Source organism: Chelonia mydas, chromosome 4, assembly GCF_015237465.2.
Source record: "Chelonia mydas isolate rCheMyd1 chromosome 4, rCheMyd1.pri.v2, whole genome shotgun sequence".
Classification (NCBI taxonomy): Eukaryota; Metazoa; Chordata; order Testudines; family Cheloniidae; genus Chelonia; species Chelonia mydas.
In genome coordinates, this window is record NC_057852.1 from 25,311,945 (window position 1) to 25,327,171 (window position 15,227).

Below are 15,227 nucleotides of genomic sequence, written 5' to 3' on the forward strand. Positions count from 1 at the left end.
TCTGTCTGCACAGCTCAGATATTTCTGCACATTGTTTTTATCATTCAAAGGGTGACTATTTAAAAGGTAAGCAAAGTTAGGCATGTTATTTTATTTTTGTTTGAGTAGTAGTATTATGATGCATTAAGTGAAATGATCTCTAAAATTGCTACATCTTTTCTGAACCGTAGCTAGAAGGGGCAGAATCTCAAAAAGAATGGGAAAAGCAAGAAGCTCTTGTAAAGAAACTGCAAAATAAATTTCCCAGCTTGGATAAAGAGGTAAGCTATTGTGTGTGTTTTGGGGACAAACCTACTGTTTTATATAAGTATATAAAAATGTAATAAGTGCACAGGACCAGATTTTAAGCCCCATTCTACCCGCTTAACCACTTACCTGGCTAAGGGGAATTTCTAGGTGGCATGGAGCCAGCCAAGTGACCCGAGCACAAGCAGTGTTTCTAGGGAAAGGGTTCATGGCAGGAACACCTTTCTGCTGCTTCTATTGGCATGGTCTCTTGAGACTGTAGGCAATTGGACATATTTTAGAATATGTAAATCCTGTTGGCCCACCCTCTGGTCCTGCCCTAAGCATTGGTTGGCCAGACCAGAGCGTCTGACTCACAGGATGAATGTATGTGAAAATTATTCAGGTATACTACATTATTTTATCATTAAAATATCCATGTTGTTTTTAGAATTCAACTTTTTTTTTTAAACTGGAGTAGGCTTATCTGTATAGACCATTACGTGGGATACGTGGTTTTTAGAGGAAGAATGATTAGAAACTGATGGTTGTATAAAGAGCTGAAGTAGATCAGCAGTCAAGTAGAGAATTCAGTCAGCTTTTAGTGGTTTTATATTTTAAATGTGGAAGATCAAGTATACTATCTATTAGGAAGATGGTAAGTTGATGTTGTGCAATATTCTGAAGTTTGTGTACAGCGTTTCCTTGTGTTTTCATCGAGAATACTGTTAACTTTAATTAGAAGACCTATTGCATCATAGGGCGATAACTGAAGTCAGGAACAGTTTTAAAAAAATAGGTGCTTATTTACATTATATTTTGTACGCATCATGCATCCTGTGCATAAACGCATGGATTAATCAAAGGCTTTATCCCATACTTGTTTTGAGAAGTGTTGCTCTTGTTCTTAATTGTTAAAGAATATATTTTTTGCATAACGGTGAGATAATAAATGTTGTTTTAATAGGAACTGAAAGATGTACTTCAAGAACATAACTGGGTGTTTCATGAAGCACTGGAGTCTTTAAAAGTATTTGCAGAAGACCAACAGGGTAAATAAAGATAGATTTACAGTCTACTTTATTCTGTAATAAAATAACTGATGTCAGAAGTTTACATCTCCCCAATGTCTAAATAAGACAGTCCTGACAGTGATTAAGATAATATCTTAAAAGTTGCAGTGATGAGCAAAAACAGTTTTAAGGGGGGTCGAAAGAGAGGAAAAGAACGTAAAAGAAAGTTTATATGTTGAATTTGCATCCTATTTTTATGGAGTTGCATGCCTTTTTATGTGGAAATTAGGGCAAGTATATTGGTTTGTCAAGTGCAAATTTGCACTTATAAGCATAACTCCCTATTCGTTAATATGAAAACATGTTTGTGATAAGAAAACATCAAACATGATTCTTTTTGAATTGAGTAGTTCACAAAGTACTAATCTCAAGGCAATAAGTCTATCCTGTTTAAGAAGTCTTTTAGCACAGAAGTAATATTGAGACTGTGTTTAGGGTGCAATAATGCAAAAAATATTCTTAAAAGTCCAGTGAAATACCAGTACATGAGATTTGATAGAAATAAGCATTACATCACTGACAAATCTGCAGACTATTACAAAGGAAATATCCCATATTTAATGTGAGCAGATATCTTAATTCTTTCATATTGCAGTAGTGCCAGAAAGCACCAGTCAAACTCAGAAACTGCAGTGTGCTTGCTACTGTACAAAAGTAGAGACTATTCCTGATCCGAAGAACTTACAGAATGAAATATCATTTCGGTTGTGTTCCCGTTAGAATATGTATGTCACAAATACATAAACAAATGTATCTTTTTAAATCAAGTCCATTGGTGATGTGATTAAAATCTCCAAATTGAGTTTCTTTAAAAGGCAAGGCCGAGCTACAGAAACAAGACTTCACACATGCAAAAGGCTATTTTACACAGGTCTTTTATTACTCTAGTTCTCATAGAATCATAGTACTGGAAGGGACCTCTCGGGGTCATCTTGCCCAGTCCTCTGCACTCTTGGCAGGACTATTATTTAGACCATTCCTGACAGGTTTGTCTAACCTGCTCTTAAAAATCTCCAATGATGGAGATTCCACAACCTCCCTAGGCAATTTCTATAATTTTCTCTGTTTAAGAATTTTTATGTTTTCATGTTTCATTGTTGGCAGAATATGTTGGTAAAATATGAGGGAAAAATACAGAATCAAAATTATAGATTAGGATCATATTATGTTTATTATGCGCAGCTATGCACTTGCTTCCAGGAAGAGTGGTGAGAATTTATTCCCAGGATTACAGAGGCTGTATCTTCGGGTGTATCAACACAACAAAATAATTTGTTTGTTTAGATAATATATGATGGGCTGTTGGATCGCTATAGGCTGATAGGTGGATAAATGTGCTGTATATATTATGGAAACAACCTATAATAGGTTTGTGTATGAATGTAATAACTTGTACTTTAAGTGTGCTTCTCGAAGAATCATTGGGACAGGATAGTGCTTTTTACATGATCTCTTGCATGGAGATGAAGATATCAGTGTTGAAAGGTAGCTGCTCATTGCCTTTCCTTAGTAGGAAAAAGAGCTACTTAGGATTTATCAACCTAAAGCATAGGTAGACGGGAGAATAGACATTACAGTATTAATAGTATTAAAGTATATTTTTAAATTGAGGGGTCAAAAGGCCACACCTTGACTGTTTTCTGTTTAAAAAGGACTAATTATTTATTTTAACAAAAAAATGAGTTATTTTCTTTGAAAACATGATTAGGGTTATAAAAGATCAGAAGTCCATTACTGACCCCAAAACATTTTGTTTGGTTTTAAAAGCTCTAGTTGCTCAAGTTACTTAACGTTTGCATGTTTTTGGTGTCCCGCCCGAAATGCTGCTGTGAGATGTAGTAAAGTGAGACTAGGTTTATGCTTTTTTTGTGGTGAAAGCATGTGTTAAATCAGGCTTGTTTGCTTACTCTATCATCATCATTTTTTTTTCCAGGGGGCAGGGGAAAACTATTACATTAAAATCAAACTTTTGAGTCAGATTCCTTCGAGTATGAAAGGTTGCTTTATACATATTACAATTTTGACCATTTTTGCCTTGATGCAGTTAATTAAATCATTGCGTGACTGGCAGTGTAACTTAAGTCCTACTAATATAGATACTCTGAATTTATATTAATGATAGTTAACAAGTTGAAATTACTTGACTTTTAATTAGAATTGTATGAAGTGTTTTGATCTTATGGTTTAAGTCTTCATTGTGATTCCAGTTACTTGATGATTTTGTATTTGCTGTGGTAGTTACATCTTTCTAAATATACAGGGAAAGGTTCCAAAGGCAGATTGAGTTAAGTTTTACAGTTAGTAAACTGAAATTTGTTCCGTTCTATATATAAAGCAGAGGAGAGTGCTGGCATTTACATGAGCCTTTATTTTGAAAAGCAGCAGTTCTTTTGAAGGTTTTTTGCTCTTGAACAATGCATCTTATTTGTCATTTACTTTTTTACATTACATACGCAGATGTGCAATATCCTTCCAAAAGTGAAGTTTCTAGTTGGAACGAAGTCTCCACAAATAGTAAAAAGCACTATAATAATGACACTAAAGTGAAGGTGAAACAGAAATCTTCTGCAAAAGCTCAGAATGGCTTTAGGAAAAAAGATAAAGGCAAAAAAGGGGTTTGGAGGACTAAAAGAGAAACAGAAGATTCAGAATACGAGTCAGCTTCAGAAGGTGGTAGCTCCCTTGATGAGGACTACAGCAGTGGTGATGAAGTGATGGAGGATGGTTACAAAACTAAAATACTTAGCTTCCTGCAAGATGCTTCACTTGGTGAACTCACTTTGATTCCTCAGTGTTCTCAGAAAAAGGCTCAGAAGATAACGGAGCACCGGCCCTTTAATAGTTGGGAAGCTCTGGTAAGTCTGCATTCTTTTTTTAATATTACTACTGTGTTTATAGTCAAGGTATCTTCAGTCTAGGGAGGCATAGATGGGTGGCCTTATCCTGATTAGGCTAAAACACTATATTCATTTTAAGCCAATAGCATTTCAAATAGTGTCATATGACCTAATTTTGAATGAATTAAGGGGCGATTTTCCTGAAAAACCCAAGCTGATTGGCTGGCAATACTGTCACTCATTCTTTAGCATAGAAACTTGGTTCATTTCACTGCAGAAGAAGAAATTAGAGCTTTCATTTAGGAAGGAGTTGTTTGCTCGCCTGTTCTGATCTGTTTTAGCTGAAAAACCATGCAGAAGGCAAGAATGTAGCAGAACTTATACTGCAGCTACTTTGAGCAGCAGCAACTTCCAAGGTAGCTCCATGATTGAAGATGCTAGCATGGATATTTTAAGCTTCACCATAGGAGAAGCAAATGTTTTGTTCTGTTTTTCTTTTAATATTGCAACTCAGTCACTAGCATGGTTTTGCTGGCTAAGCAGTGCGGCCATTTTAAGGATTGTAGCAGTCAGCTGTATTTTTAATCAAAAAGGTAAAAAGCATCAGGAAACCTAAAAGACATACTATCACTGAATGGGAAAATATCAGTCACTGGTAAGTACGCGACGTACTGTCACTTACTGAGTTTTATTTATTTTCAAATGTGTTCCATAATGTGTGTGTTTGCTTAAAGTTTTGTGTGTTGCAACAAGGTGAAAGACATCAGACCTGATCTGTGCAGCATTGTGATAGGAAATTCGAAGCACTCAGGCAGGAAACGTTGTGGATTTCAAAAGTTTTTCTTAATCTACTGTGTGATGGCACCGGCTTTTGGAGCAAATATGTTTACAGGCCCTTTTAAAGATAACTGATATAGTTTTTTCATCAGTATGTTTTTAAAAAAAAAAGTCTATTGTGTGCATGTTTTTATGAGTTGTTTTTTAAAAACGGTATCTTTTTATACTTAAAGAGGAAGACATTGTAATACAGTGTAACCTTGCACTATTTTTTGTGCAAATATTTCACACCATAAAAGTGTGAGATCTGGATCAGATATTTCAGAAAATTACATTAATAATCACATAAGTCATAAAGTATTCAAAAAATATAGAAGTACAGCTTCACAAATATGCTGCAAAAGAAATTCGTTTTGCCTGAAGCCTTTGGCTTCTTAAAGAACATCTGTCATAATTCTGTTCCTTTCCGAACTTGTTGGGCTTTGCCTGAGCTGATTCTTTGGAAAAGTATTTGCTGAAGGGCTGCCTTCTCCCTCTCTATTTGCTAAAATATTTTAACAGAATCAAGTTGTATGGGCTTGTTTGATTGAATTGAAAATATTTCTTTCATATAGATTGCCTTTGTCAGCACTAACATGTTTCTATAGTTGCTGTAACCATATGCCCAAAATGTAACTAAGATACAGCAAACTAGTTTTTAGCAGATGTTTAATAGGGATATAGTTTTAATTGTTTTTTTAAAAAAACCAGTATTCAGCAACCCAATACTTTCCCTACTAACTAATAAATTGGAATAATATAACAATTTGGATATTTCTTTTTTATTAAAAATTTAAAACTAAGCCCACTCTCCAAGATTTTTTTCTCCAAACTTTTTCACATGTAAAATACATGGTAGACTATTAGAAATTATCCTTGCTTGTACAGTATTAGGGGAAAAAAAAACTTGTAAACCAAAAATGATAAGGTTAAGAGCTAGCAGTGTATTACAATAGATATCCAAAAACTGTAGTAAAAGCTTCATAAATGCATACTATAGGAAGGCTTGCATTTCAGTTACCAAGAGTACTGCTGTATTAGAGATAGGTGGAAAAGTTAATTTTCTGAGAGTTGAATTGAAGGTTTTATTCTATGAAAAACCAAGTCTCAGCTCTAAAAGAATGCTTTTTTCTGTTCTGAAAAATCAGCATCTTAATTGCATTGTACTGGACAATAATCTTTAAATGCAGTATGTCAAGGAAATGCAGATTGTTGTAACTATTAGGAATATTTTGAAGTTACTTAAAATTGAATCTTAATGGCTGAGGCAGATTATATAGCTATTTCTCCTGATGAAAAGTAGAAAGTATAAGGATATAATAGTGAAAAATGTGTTGGAATAAATAATTCTCATTCATTAAAGGGGAGGTAGTTAAATATGTAAAGGAAAGTATAGGCAGTTGAATGGTAAATATGGTTATATTAAATATGTACAAACAATATGGAGTAGAACCATAGAGAAGTGGCATTAAACCTAAAAAAGTTGGTGTCCCTGTTCATAAAAGCAAGGCTTTACTATGGTGGAAACATTTAAGTTGGCTCACACTAATGACATCTACAAGGGTATAGTTACAGATTTTAAAAGAAAACCATCTAATAGTACTTTTGGGGTAATGTGGATCACTGTCAAGGTGGATTTCATTCAAATAGTCATTCTGCTAAGTTACAACTTGAATATTTCCTTGGAACTTTAATTAGGTACCTACTTTTATTTATGTAGTTGATACTTTCACATTAAAGTCCTTGTGACTTTTTAAACTGTAGGAACATTCATGTCGTGAAAATACTGGCGAATGTAATTTATTGGGATGCATGTTTTCTAATCAAGGAGTATGCATGTCTGGGTCACCTAGTACTTAGCAAATATTTAAATTGTTGGTAAAGTTACTTTATTCTTCAATTGTGGGAATTGCTGGATTTTTGTAGTCTGTATTGTTCATCTTTTTTTCCTGTTGCAGATTTTTGAAGGTTCTATAAATTATGATCAGAAATGTAGCTAACTGAAAACTTTCTCCCGATTAATTTTTAATCTTCCAACTATATTGAATATACAGTTTTTCTAATTTGTTTTATTCAAACCCATGTTAGTGTGTGCTTCAGTTCAAGGCAGGGTGAAAGAAATGTGCATAAACTTATTGTAATATATTTTGCCAGTAATTCAGAAAGTTACAGCACTTTCTCTCCAAATTCAAGATTTTTTGAATATTGTCTTCCTGTTGTTCTGGTAGATTAGTGGCTTTTTATGGAAGGACAATGTGTATTTCTCTTAACAATGTCCTTTATCTTAGTATGGCCATTTCAAAATGCAGCTGATTGAAATTTGGTTTAAGACCAAATGTTTTAAATAATCTGCGCAGTATCAAAATCTGTTCTGTATTTTGCTCCTTGTTTTAAAAAATGCTTTTTGTCATTCTGCTTAGTTTTTTTTCTAAGTATCATTAACTATAATAGTGATCAATACAGACTGTGCTTTCATAGTCTTTCAGTATGCTTTCAAAATCGTAACTGATCAAGTTGGTAGATGACACACAAATTAAGGAAGTGATAGGTAATGAAGATGACTGGTCATTAACTAAGAGCAATCTGGATATCTTGGTAAACTGGGCACAAGCAAACTATGTTGTAATACAGTTAAATGTCCGCGTATCTATCAAGGGACAAAAAAGGGTAGGCCATACTTACAGAATGGGGGACTCTAGTCTGGGAAGCAGTGACTGAAAAAGATTTGGGGGTCATGGTAGGTCATTAGCTGAACCTGAGCTCCTATTGTGATACTGTGGCCAAAAGAGCTAATGCGATCCTGGGATGTGTAAACAGGAGAATTTTGAATAGCAGCAGAGAGGTTATTTCACCTCTATCTTTGGTACTTGTGTGACCATGGCTAGAATACTGTCCAGTTCTGGTGCCCACAGTTCAAGAAAGATGTTGATAGATCTGAGAGGGTTCAGTGAAGAGCCACGAGAATGGATTTAGAAAACATGACTTAGAGTGACAGACTCCAAGAGCTCAATTTATTGAGTTTAACAAAGAGAAGGTTAAGGGGTGTCTTGATTATAGTCTGTAAGTACCTACATGGGGCATAAATATTTAATCATGGGCTCTTCAGTGTATCAGAGAAAGGTATAATGTGATCCAATGACTGAAGTTGCAGCTAGATAGAATCAGACTGGAAATAAGGTTTAAATATTTAACTGACAGAGTAATTAACCATTGGAACAATTTATAAAGGTTTGTGTTGAATTCTTCATCACTGACCATTTTTAGATCAAGATTGTATGTTGTTCTAAAAAGATCAGATCTAGGAATTATTTTGGGGAAGTTCTATGGCTTGTGTGAGGTGAGACTAGATGGTCACAATGGTAACTTCTGGCCTAAGAATCTACCAGTCTGTGAATCTGTCTTTATAGAACATGAGAGCGGAAATGTGAAAGTCAATAACATTTTCTCAGATAATTCAAACTGCCGGTAAAATAAGGTTACTTGATCGCAGCCCACTATAGTAGGATCTCAGTGGAGGCAATGAGTGAGATTCTGTGCTGTGTTTCTGACACAACACAAAATTTGCAGACCAAGGGTTGAGGTGGTTGGGGCTAAGGTGGCTTTAAGTATCCCTTGCACCCCATCTGAGCCTGCACTGTTCTTTTGGCTGGAATAGCCCACATCATAACTGAGACAGCCCTGGAGACCTGTCTAAATTATGGTAGTACCCTGAGGCTGCCATATGGGTCACTTGACTGTGTGCTTTGGGTCACTTGCTGTGTGCCCTGGCATGCCCCTCCCAGCCCTGCCTCTGACATATCATCCTCTGTGTTAGGTAGGGTTGACAACCCTCCAGGATTGGCCTGGAGTCTCTAGGATTTAAAGATAAATCTTTAATTAAAGATTGTCATGTGATGAAATCTTCAGGAATACGTTCAACCAAAACTGGCAACCCTAGTGCTAGGGTTTGAAAGGGGGCCTTGGAAGGCCATCTTAAGATCTTCTTTGGTATCTGTGCAGTAGGAATTTGGTATCTGTGCAAGCAGAACTGAGCTTTTTAGGTATCCTTAACACTGCTGTTGCCCTTTTACCTGGCCAGAGTAGGGACGATGATGTCATCCTATGGGGTTAGTCCATTGTGAACAAACTGTTCTGACATTTTTAGAATTAAAGACAATTTTAATTTGAAAGCCCATCACCGCCATCTATGCGCTCGCTTTCAGCGTGACTGTGGTAATTAGAAGAGGTGTTGAGTAGAACTTTTGAATGTGAACACTATTGTATATATTGGCCAAGAAAGATCTCAAGCTGCACATAATAGTTTGTGTTCTCATTGGGTCCTATTGAAGTAAATGCTACAAAGGCCTTTATTTTTGGAGGAAGTAAAGTCTTCTAAAACTTTCCACTGTTAACTGTTCAAGCAAATGAGCTGGTCAGAGCATTGAGTTATTTGAACAGAAATTAGTGTATTTGGGAACTTCAGTTGCGTAACAAGAATTTTCTGGAACCCTCAATATTTTGAGTTCTTTTTAATGAACTTTCCCTTAACTCTGTATTTAATATGTATGCCATATCTGTCATAACTTTCTGAAATCAGCCCTATGCAAAAGTTAAAATACAAATAATCTTAATTTTTTACTCTAAAAGAATGGAAACTTGTTTAACCTCAAAAACATTCTCTCTTCACCCAAGCAACCTCTTGTTCTTATTGTTTTCATCTTTGTCTAGCCCAGTTCAAACCTAAACTCTCTTAATATTTTTATCCTCTATTCTTAATTTAACATAGGTCCCAATCCCACAAGTACTGAGTTTTTAGTGTTTGCTACTATGAATATTTCCATTGAAAGTTATGTGACCACTGATGGTCTGAGCACTAACCATAGAAGTACATATCTGCAGGATCTGGCACTATCTGGACAGGAGTCTGCAGTGTCATTGCACATCTGTGGCACTTAAATTAGAATTTTTGTTACTAATACAGATGAATTGGAAACTGTCACCATTCTCCAACAAGAATTTGTAGTAAGATGTATTTCTGATGGAAATTGTTGTCTGGGCTGGAATCACCTCTTTAGGTTACCCAGCATTTCTCATTAAGACGAGTGTTCAGTTGCTTATGACTTGGCTGAACTTTAACTGTTTGGGCTAAAATTTTCATGCTGCATGTTTATCTGAGGCTGAAGCGTTTTGGAAAATTCCAAGAATGAGGCTAAAGAAAACTGCATTGTTTTGCCCATATTAAAATATTCCAACAATCTTTTCTTTGAAACGCTCTACCGATCCTATGGTTTGAGAGATTTGAAATTTTGCATGGGGTGACTTTGTCTCAGGGATGTGCCTTTTGCGCTGTCTGTGAAAATCTGCCCAAAGTTGACCAAATTATAACAAAATATTGCAGTTTGCACATACTCAGTAGAGACTTATTTTAGCAGCTGAATTCACTGAACATTTTATCCTCATTGGGTACACTCTAGCCTGGTGCCGAACAGGCTTTCCCTCCCATTGCAATTCCGGGTTGCTGCAAGCCATATCGAGTTTGGGTCTTGGTACCAGAACTGAGACCAGGGAGACTGCCTCTCCTGTGCTCTAGTGTCCCCCTTGCTGGACCAAGACGATATGTGTGTGGAAGCTCCCTGGTTGGAATGCAGAGGAGACAAGAGCTGGACCGGAGCTGGTACAGGATGGGGAGAATTGGGACTAGCAGCTAGGAAGGAAATGAAGTAGGGAGAACAGGTATCACATGGGGAGCCATGGGAGTCTGGGACTGAGAACCAGTGCGGTGGGAGAGGGAGCCAGATTGGATGAAGAGCCCTGGTGTGGGAAGAGAACTGAAACCAGCTGGGCAAAGAGAATGGCATGAGCAGCTGGAACGGGGACATACGGGGTATGCATACATGGCAATTAAAACCCACAGTTGGCGTAGCCTGAGTCAGCTGGAATGGCTTAGCAGCTGTTTAACTGTGGTATAGGCAGCTGTTTGGGTCCACTAGAGTACACACCCCTGCAGAGCTTGAAATGGAGTCCAAGATTCCTGAGTCTCACCATTCCTCTGCTGTCAATAAATATTTGTGAAACCCACTGGCAAAGTGTTTCGTCCCATTCTAGTGCTGGTCCGTATTGAGGATGACAACCTGCTACTTGCATCAGTTACCACTTCATCTCAAATAGCAGAGGTGACCAGTAGGCTCCCACATGGTGGAATTTGTTTGCTTTTTAAGAAGAAAAACCTAGAGAGTTACCCTTTTGTGTGTGTGCAATATGCTAGTCTTCAATTTCATGATTACACAATCTCTGCCTCATTGAGAGCACAGGGTTAATTTACTCTGAAAACGAATCAGGGTTATGTAGCAATGAGAGACTGTTGTTTGTAGGGACCATGAATCATTGGTTGCAAAAGTTAGAACGGGGTGGGCAATTTCTCTGCCTGAGGGCCACATCGGGGAATAGAAATTGTATGGCGGGTCATGAATGCTCACAAAATTAGGGTTGGGGTGCGGGAGGGATTGAGGGCTCTGGTTGCAGGTGAGCGCTCTGGGGTGGGGCTGTGGATGAGAGGTTTGGGGTGCAGGAGAGTGCTGTGGGCTGGGATCGAGGGGTTTGGAGAGCAGGAGTGGGGTCAGGGTTGGGGCCTGGGGAGAGGCTCGGGTGCAGGCTCCGAGCAGCACTTAGTTCAAGCAGCTCCCAGAAGCAGTGGCATGTTCCTTCTCTGGCTCCTTTGAGGCGGTGCGGCCAGGCAACTTTGCATGCTGCCCCATCTGTAGGCACCACCCCTGAAGCTCCTATGGGAGCGCCGGAGGGGGCCATTGGAGCATGTAGGAGCCAGAGCGGGGCAATGCCGCGGCTTCCGGGAGCCGCGTGGTGCAGCCCCTGACCCAGTGCCCCAGCTGGAGCGCCAGAGCGGGGCCAAGCCCCAGACCCTGCTCCCCAGCGGGAGCTCGCAGTACGGCTTAAAACGGCTCGCAGGCCGGATTCGGCCCGCAGGCCGTAGTTTGCCCACCCCTGAGTTAGAAGATGTGAAGTGAATGAGGCAGAGGATTGCAGGAAGAGAAATATGGTCTGATAGGTCTGTTGCCCTGGAAAACTGAATTCTCTCTTTGCTTCTCCTGCAGAGTTTCTGTGCAGTGCTAGTCAAATCACTTAAACTGACCTTTATGCAGGTGATCACTCATTTTGTGTTCCTTTTGTGTTCAGGTGCCTGATGTGAGATTGTGTGGTTTAATTTGCAAAAACACCAAACACTAACACCTGCAGTTAAACTCAGCGGGAGCTGTACATTGAACTTATAAATTCTATGTAATGTGAAAGGCTGGCTTAAAAAAACAAGAGAAGCAATCTTAGATGTCTCAAATTGGGCACCCAGAGTGGATCCTTTTGACACTAATCTCTGTGCCTCAGTTCTCCCTCTGTGAAATGTGGATAGCATTCCTTCATCTGATAGTGTTATGCAAATATATTTATTGATGTTTCTGAAGCTCTTAAAAACTATAGTGATGAGTGCCTTGGAAAAGTCCATAGGAAATTAATAAATCGGTCTTTGAGAGTACGGCTTGAATAATGTTCCGGAAATAAGGCATAGGGCCAAACATTGAACAATGAGGCGAAAACAGAATACTGAATAACTGTTCATTAAATTTCAGAGTAGCAGCCGTGTTAGTCTGTATTCGCAAAATGAAAAGGAGTACTTGTGGTGCCTTAGAGACTAACCAATTTATTTGAGCATAAACTTTCGTGAGAAGCGGCTCATTTCATCAGATGCCACAAGTACTCCTTTTGTTCATTAAGTGAGCATCATTCGTCCTGTGCGCTGAATAAGTCAGGGATCCTGTGGGAAAAAGTTATCTTTTTACTGATATATTTGTGATTAAAATCTGGTCTCCTTAACTGACTGGAGGTACCAAAAGAAAACCCACCTGTCCCAACCCAAATCTCATTAGAAAAATGGAAGGTGAAAATGAAGAAAAGATAACAATAGGAATGGCACATACAGAAGAATTCATATTTGTTTATTGAAATGAACAAATAAAGTAAAATCTTAAACCTTCTTGCCAGAGTTATTTTTATCCAGCATTGAGGTAAAAATTGATGTAAGGTGTATCCAGGAAACTCGTTGCTTGGTGGTAGCTACTCGGTTACAGTATGCTCCTACTCCATATTTCACTGGACAGTGCTTCAAGAGTCCTATAAAAGCTGTTGAGTTGTGTCCATTGTCTGTGGGACTAAGAAGTCTGTAGCCTAAACGATGTGTCTTTTTAGGGCCGAATTTTTAAAAAATGCATGTATTATGGCCTACTTAACTGTGCACGCTTCTGAAAAATTCAGTCCTAAGTCTCTAGTGATCCCATGTGAACACAGAGCTAAGCACCTGAACTTCTCTGACACAGTAATATCGCTTTTTTTTCTTTTTTCCTGTAGATAATTCAGAATGGCAGATAAAATTCATCTTGTTGTAACTTGGAGATGAATGCTGATATGAAATAAAATATGTGGTTTTATAACAGATGGCTTCAATTTCCGTGCATTTATTTACAGATAACAGGATTTATATTCATGCCAACCAGACCTTTAGGCATTTGGACAAACGTTGGAATTTTAATCTCTTATTAAAAATCACATTCTTCATGGCTGTTTTTAACGAAAGATGTTTTTCAGAAAACTTACTTGCAGGAATCTACATGCAAATCCCAGAATTGCTTAAATTAGAGGGATTTGGTAAGATTTTTCACTTTTTGTTTAAACAAAAACTCAAACACACAAACTGCCAGTGAAGGATATCCTTTCGTTGGTACACTCACTGAATTAAAGTGAGATGTAGTTGTTGAATTGACATTAGCAAACCAGGTTTGTGTTGATTTCATATAGGTTCTTTACAGATAAACTCTGCAGTTATGGGGAGCGGGGAAGAGATTGAGCAATTTAAAAGTTCAGCTTTTTCGTTGTATGATCACTGGGTATCTTGTATAAGGAAGGGAAAGGTGTATAGGATGTTCGGATACTACTTGTTTTAAGAGGTTTCAGAGTAGCAGCCGTGTTAGTCTGTATTCGCAAAAAGAAAAGGAGTACTTGTGGCACCTTAGAGACTAACCAGTTTATTTGAACATAAGCTTTCGTGAGCTACAGCTCACTTCACGCATAAGCTTTCGTGAGCTACAGCTCACTTCATCGGATGCATCCGATGATGTGAGCTGTAGCTCACGAAAGCTTATGCTCAAATAAATTGGTTAGTCTCTAAGGTGCCACAAGTACTCCTTTTCTTTTTACTTGTTTTAAGTTAGACTAGTATACCAAATTTTACCAGAGCACCCTGTTATCTATAATTCTGTGAACATGTTGAAAAGTTAATTTAATAATAATAATAATAACAGTAATAATACTGAAGACTGTCAAATATAAGTGTTCTTAGGTGTTCTCAATTTAACATTGTTTAAGTTAAAAAATACTTACCATTTCCCTCTTTAAACTGAAATATATTTTGCACTTAATGTTTTCTGCCTGAGGATTCATTGATAACAAACCTAGCCCCCAATCCTGTAATGATAGGTGTTGATTGACCTCTGACCTAAAGCAAATCCCCACTGATTTCTGTGGAGCTTCATGCAGATAAAAAAGGTCCACCTCCAATGTCTTCATGAAGAATCAGGGTTTAGCCTTTCAATGCCCCTTTGAGGCAGTTAAGCCTTGCTAGTTTTATAGTTAAGGAAACTGAGGCCCAAAGTAAGTGCTCAGTCACACATGGTGCAAGTGGCAGAACTTAATAGAATCCACCTCTCCTTATTGCCAGGCATTACTTCAAGCCTATCTTTGCGTATGAATCTGGTAGCGACACATGTCGAGGTGATGTGTGACAAATGAAGGTGATGTGTGTAGATTTTAAGCAGGCATTTGACAGAAGAAATGAGGTTACATGTTGGAATAAACAGTGCCTGACTGCCCACAAAATTATTCCCAGGTAAAGAGTTTTGTGCGTTGATTAAAGGGAGAAATATAGTGTGAAATAATAAGAGGGTTGCCTTTGGCTGTAATTGGTTACTCTGTTCCATTTCATTAACTTCAAGTTCAGAATAAGGCAATGAAATTAGACATTGATTATCTGCGATGTACAGATAAGCTACAACATGGATTCTGAACTTGGTGGTTGCAGACAGGTCTGGGGGATTCTGACCATCCTCCCTTTTATGGCTAGATGGCCAAGAGGTCCTAAAGCATTTTTGGTTGTTAACATGTTGAGAAGCCCTTGGCGAGGAAATACTTTTGTTGCGAGGCTTCTGTCTCTCTAAACTAGAGCACGGCTTCAGGCTCC

At 38.0% G+C, this 15,227-nt stretch overlaps 1 protein-coding gene across 9 annotated transcripts in view; it reads left to right on the top strand.

Moving 5' to 3' along the window:
- The window catches only part of SMARCAD1 (SWI/SNF-related, matrix-associated actin-dependent regulator of chromatin, subfamily a, containing DEAD/H box 1), a 79,399-nt gene that overhangs the window by 36,712 nt on the left and 27,460 nt on the right, over positions 1 to 15,227 (top strand). For 8 of the 9 annotated variants that reach the window (XM_007063001.4, XM_043545174.1, XM_037896874.2 and 5 more), the window contains 3 exons: positions 171 to 260; positions 1,193 to 1,277; positions 3,756 to 4,153. In XM_007063001.4, the coding sequence (XP_007063063.1) occupies positions 171 to 260; positions 1,193 to 1,277; positions 3,756 to 4,153 (573 nt within the window). Of the gene's footprint in view, positions 1 to 170; positions 261 to 1,192; positions 1,278 to 3,755; positions 4,154 to 4,433; positions 4,791 to 15,227 lie in introns of those variants that run through there. The other variant, XM_007063002.4, reaches the window with a different exon arrangement.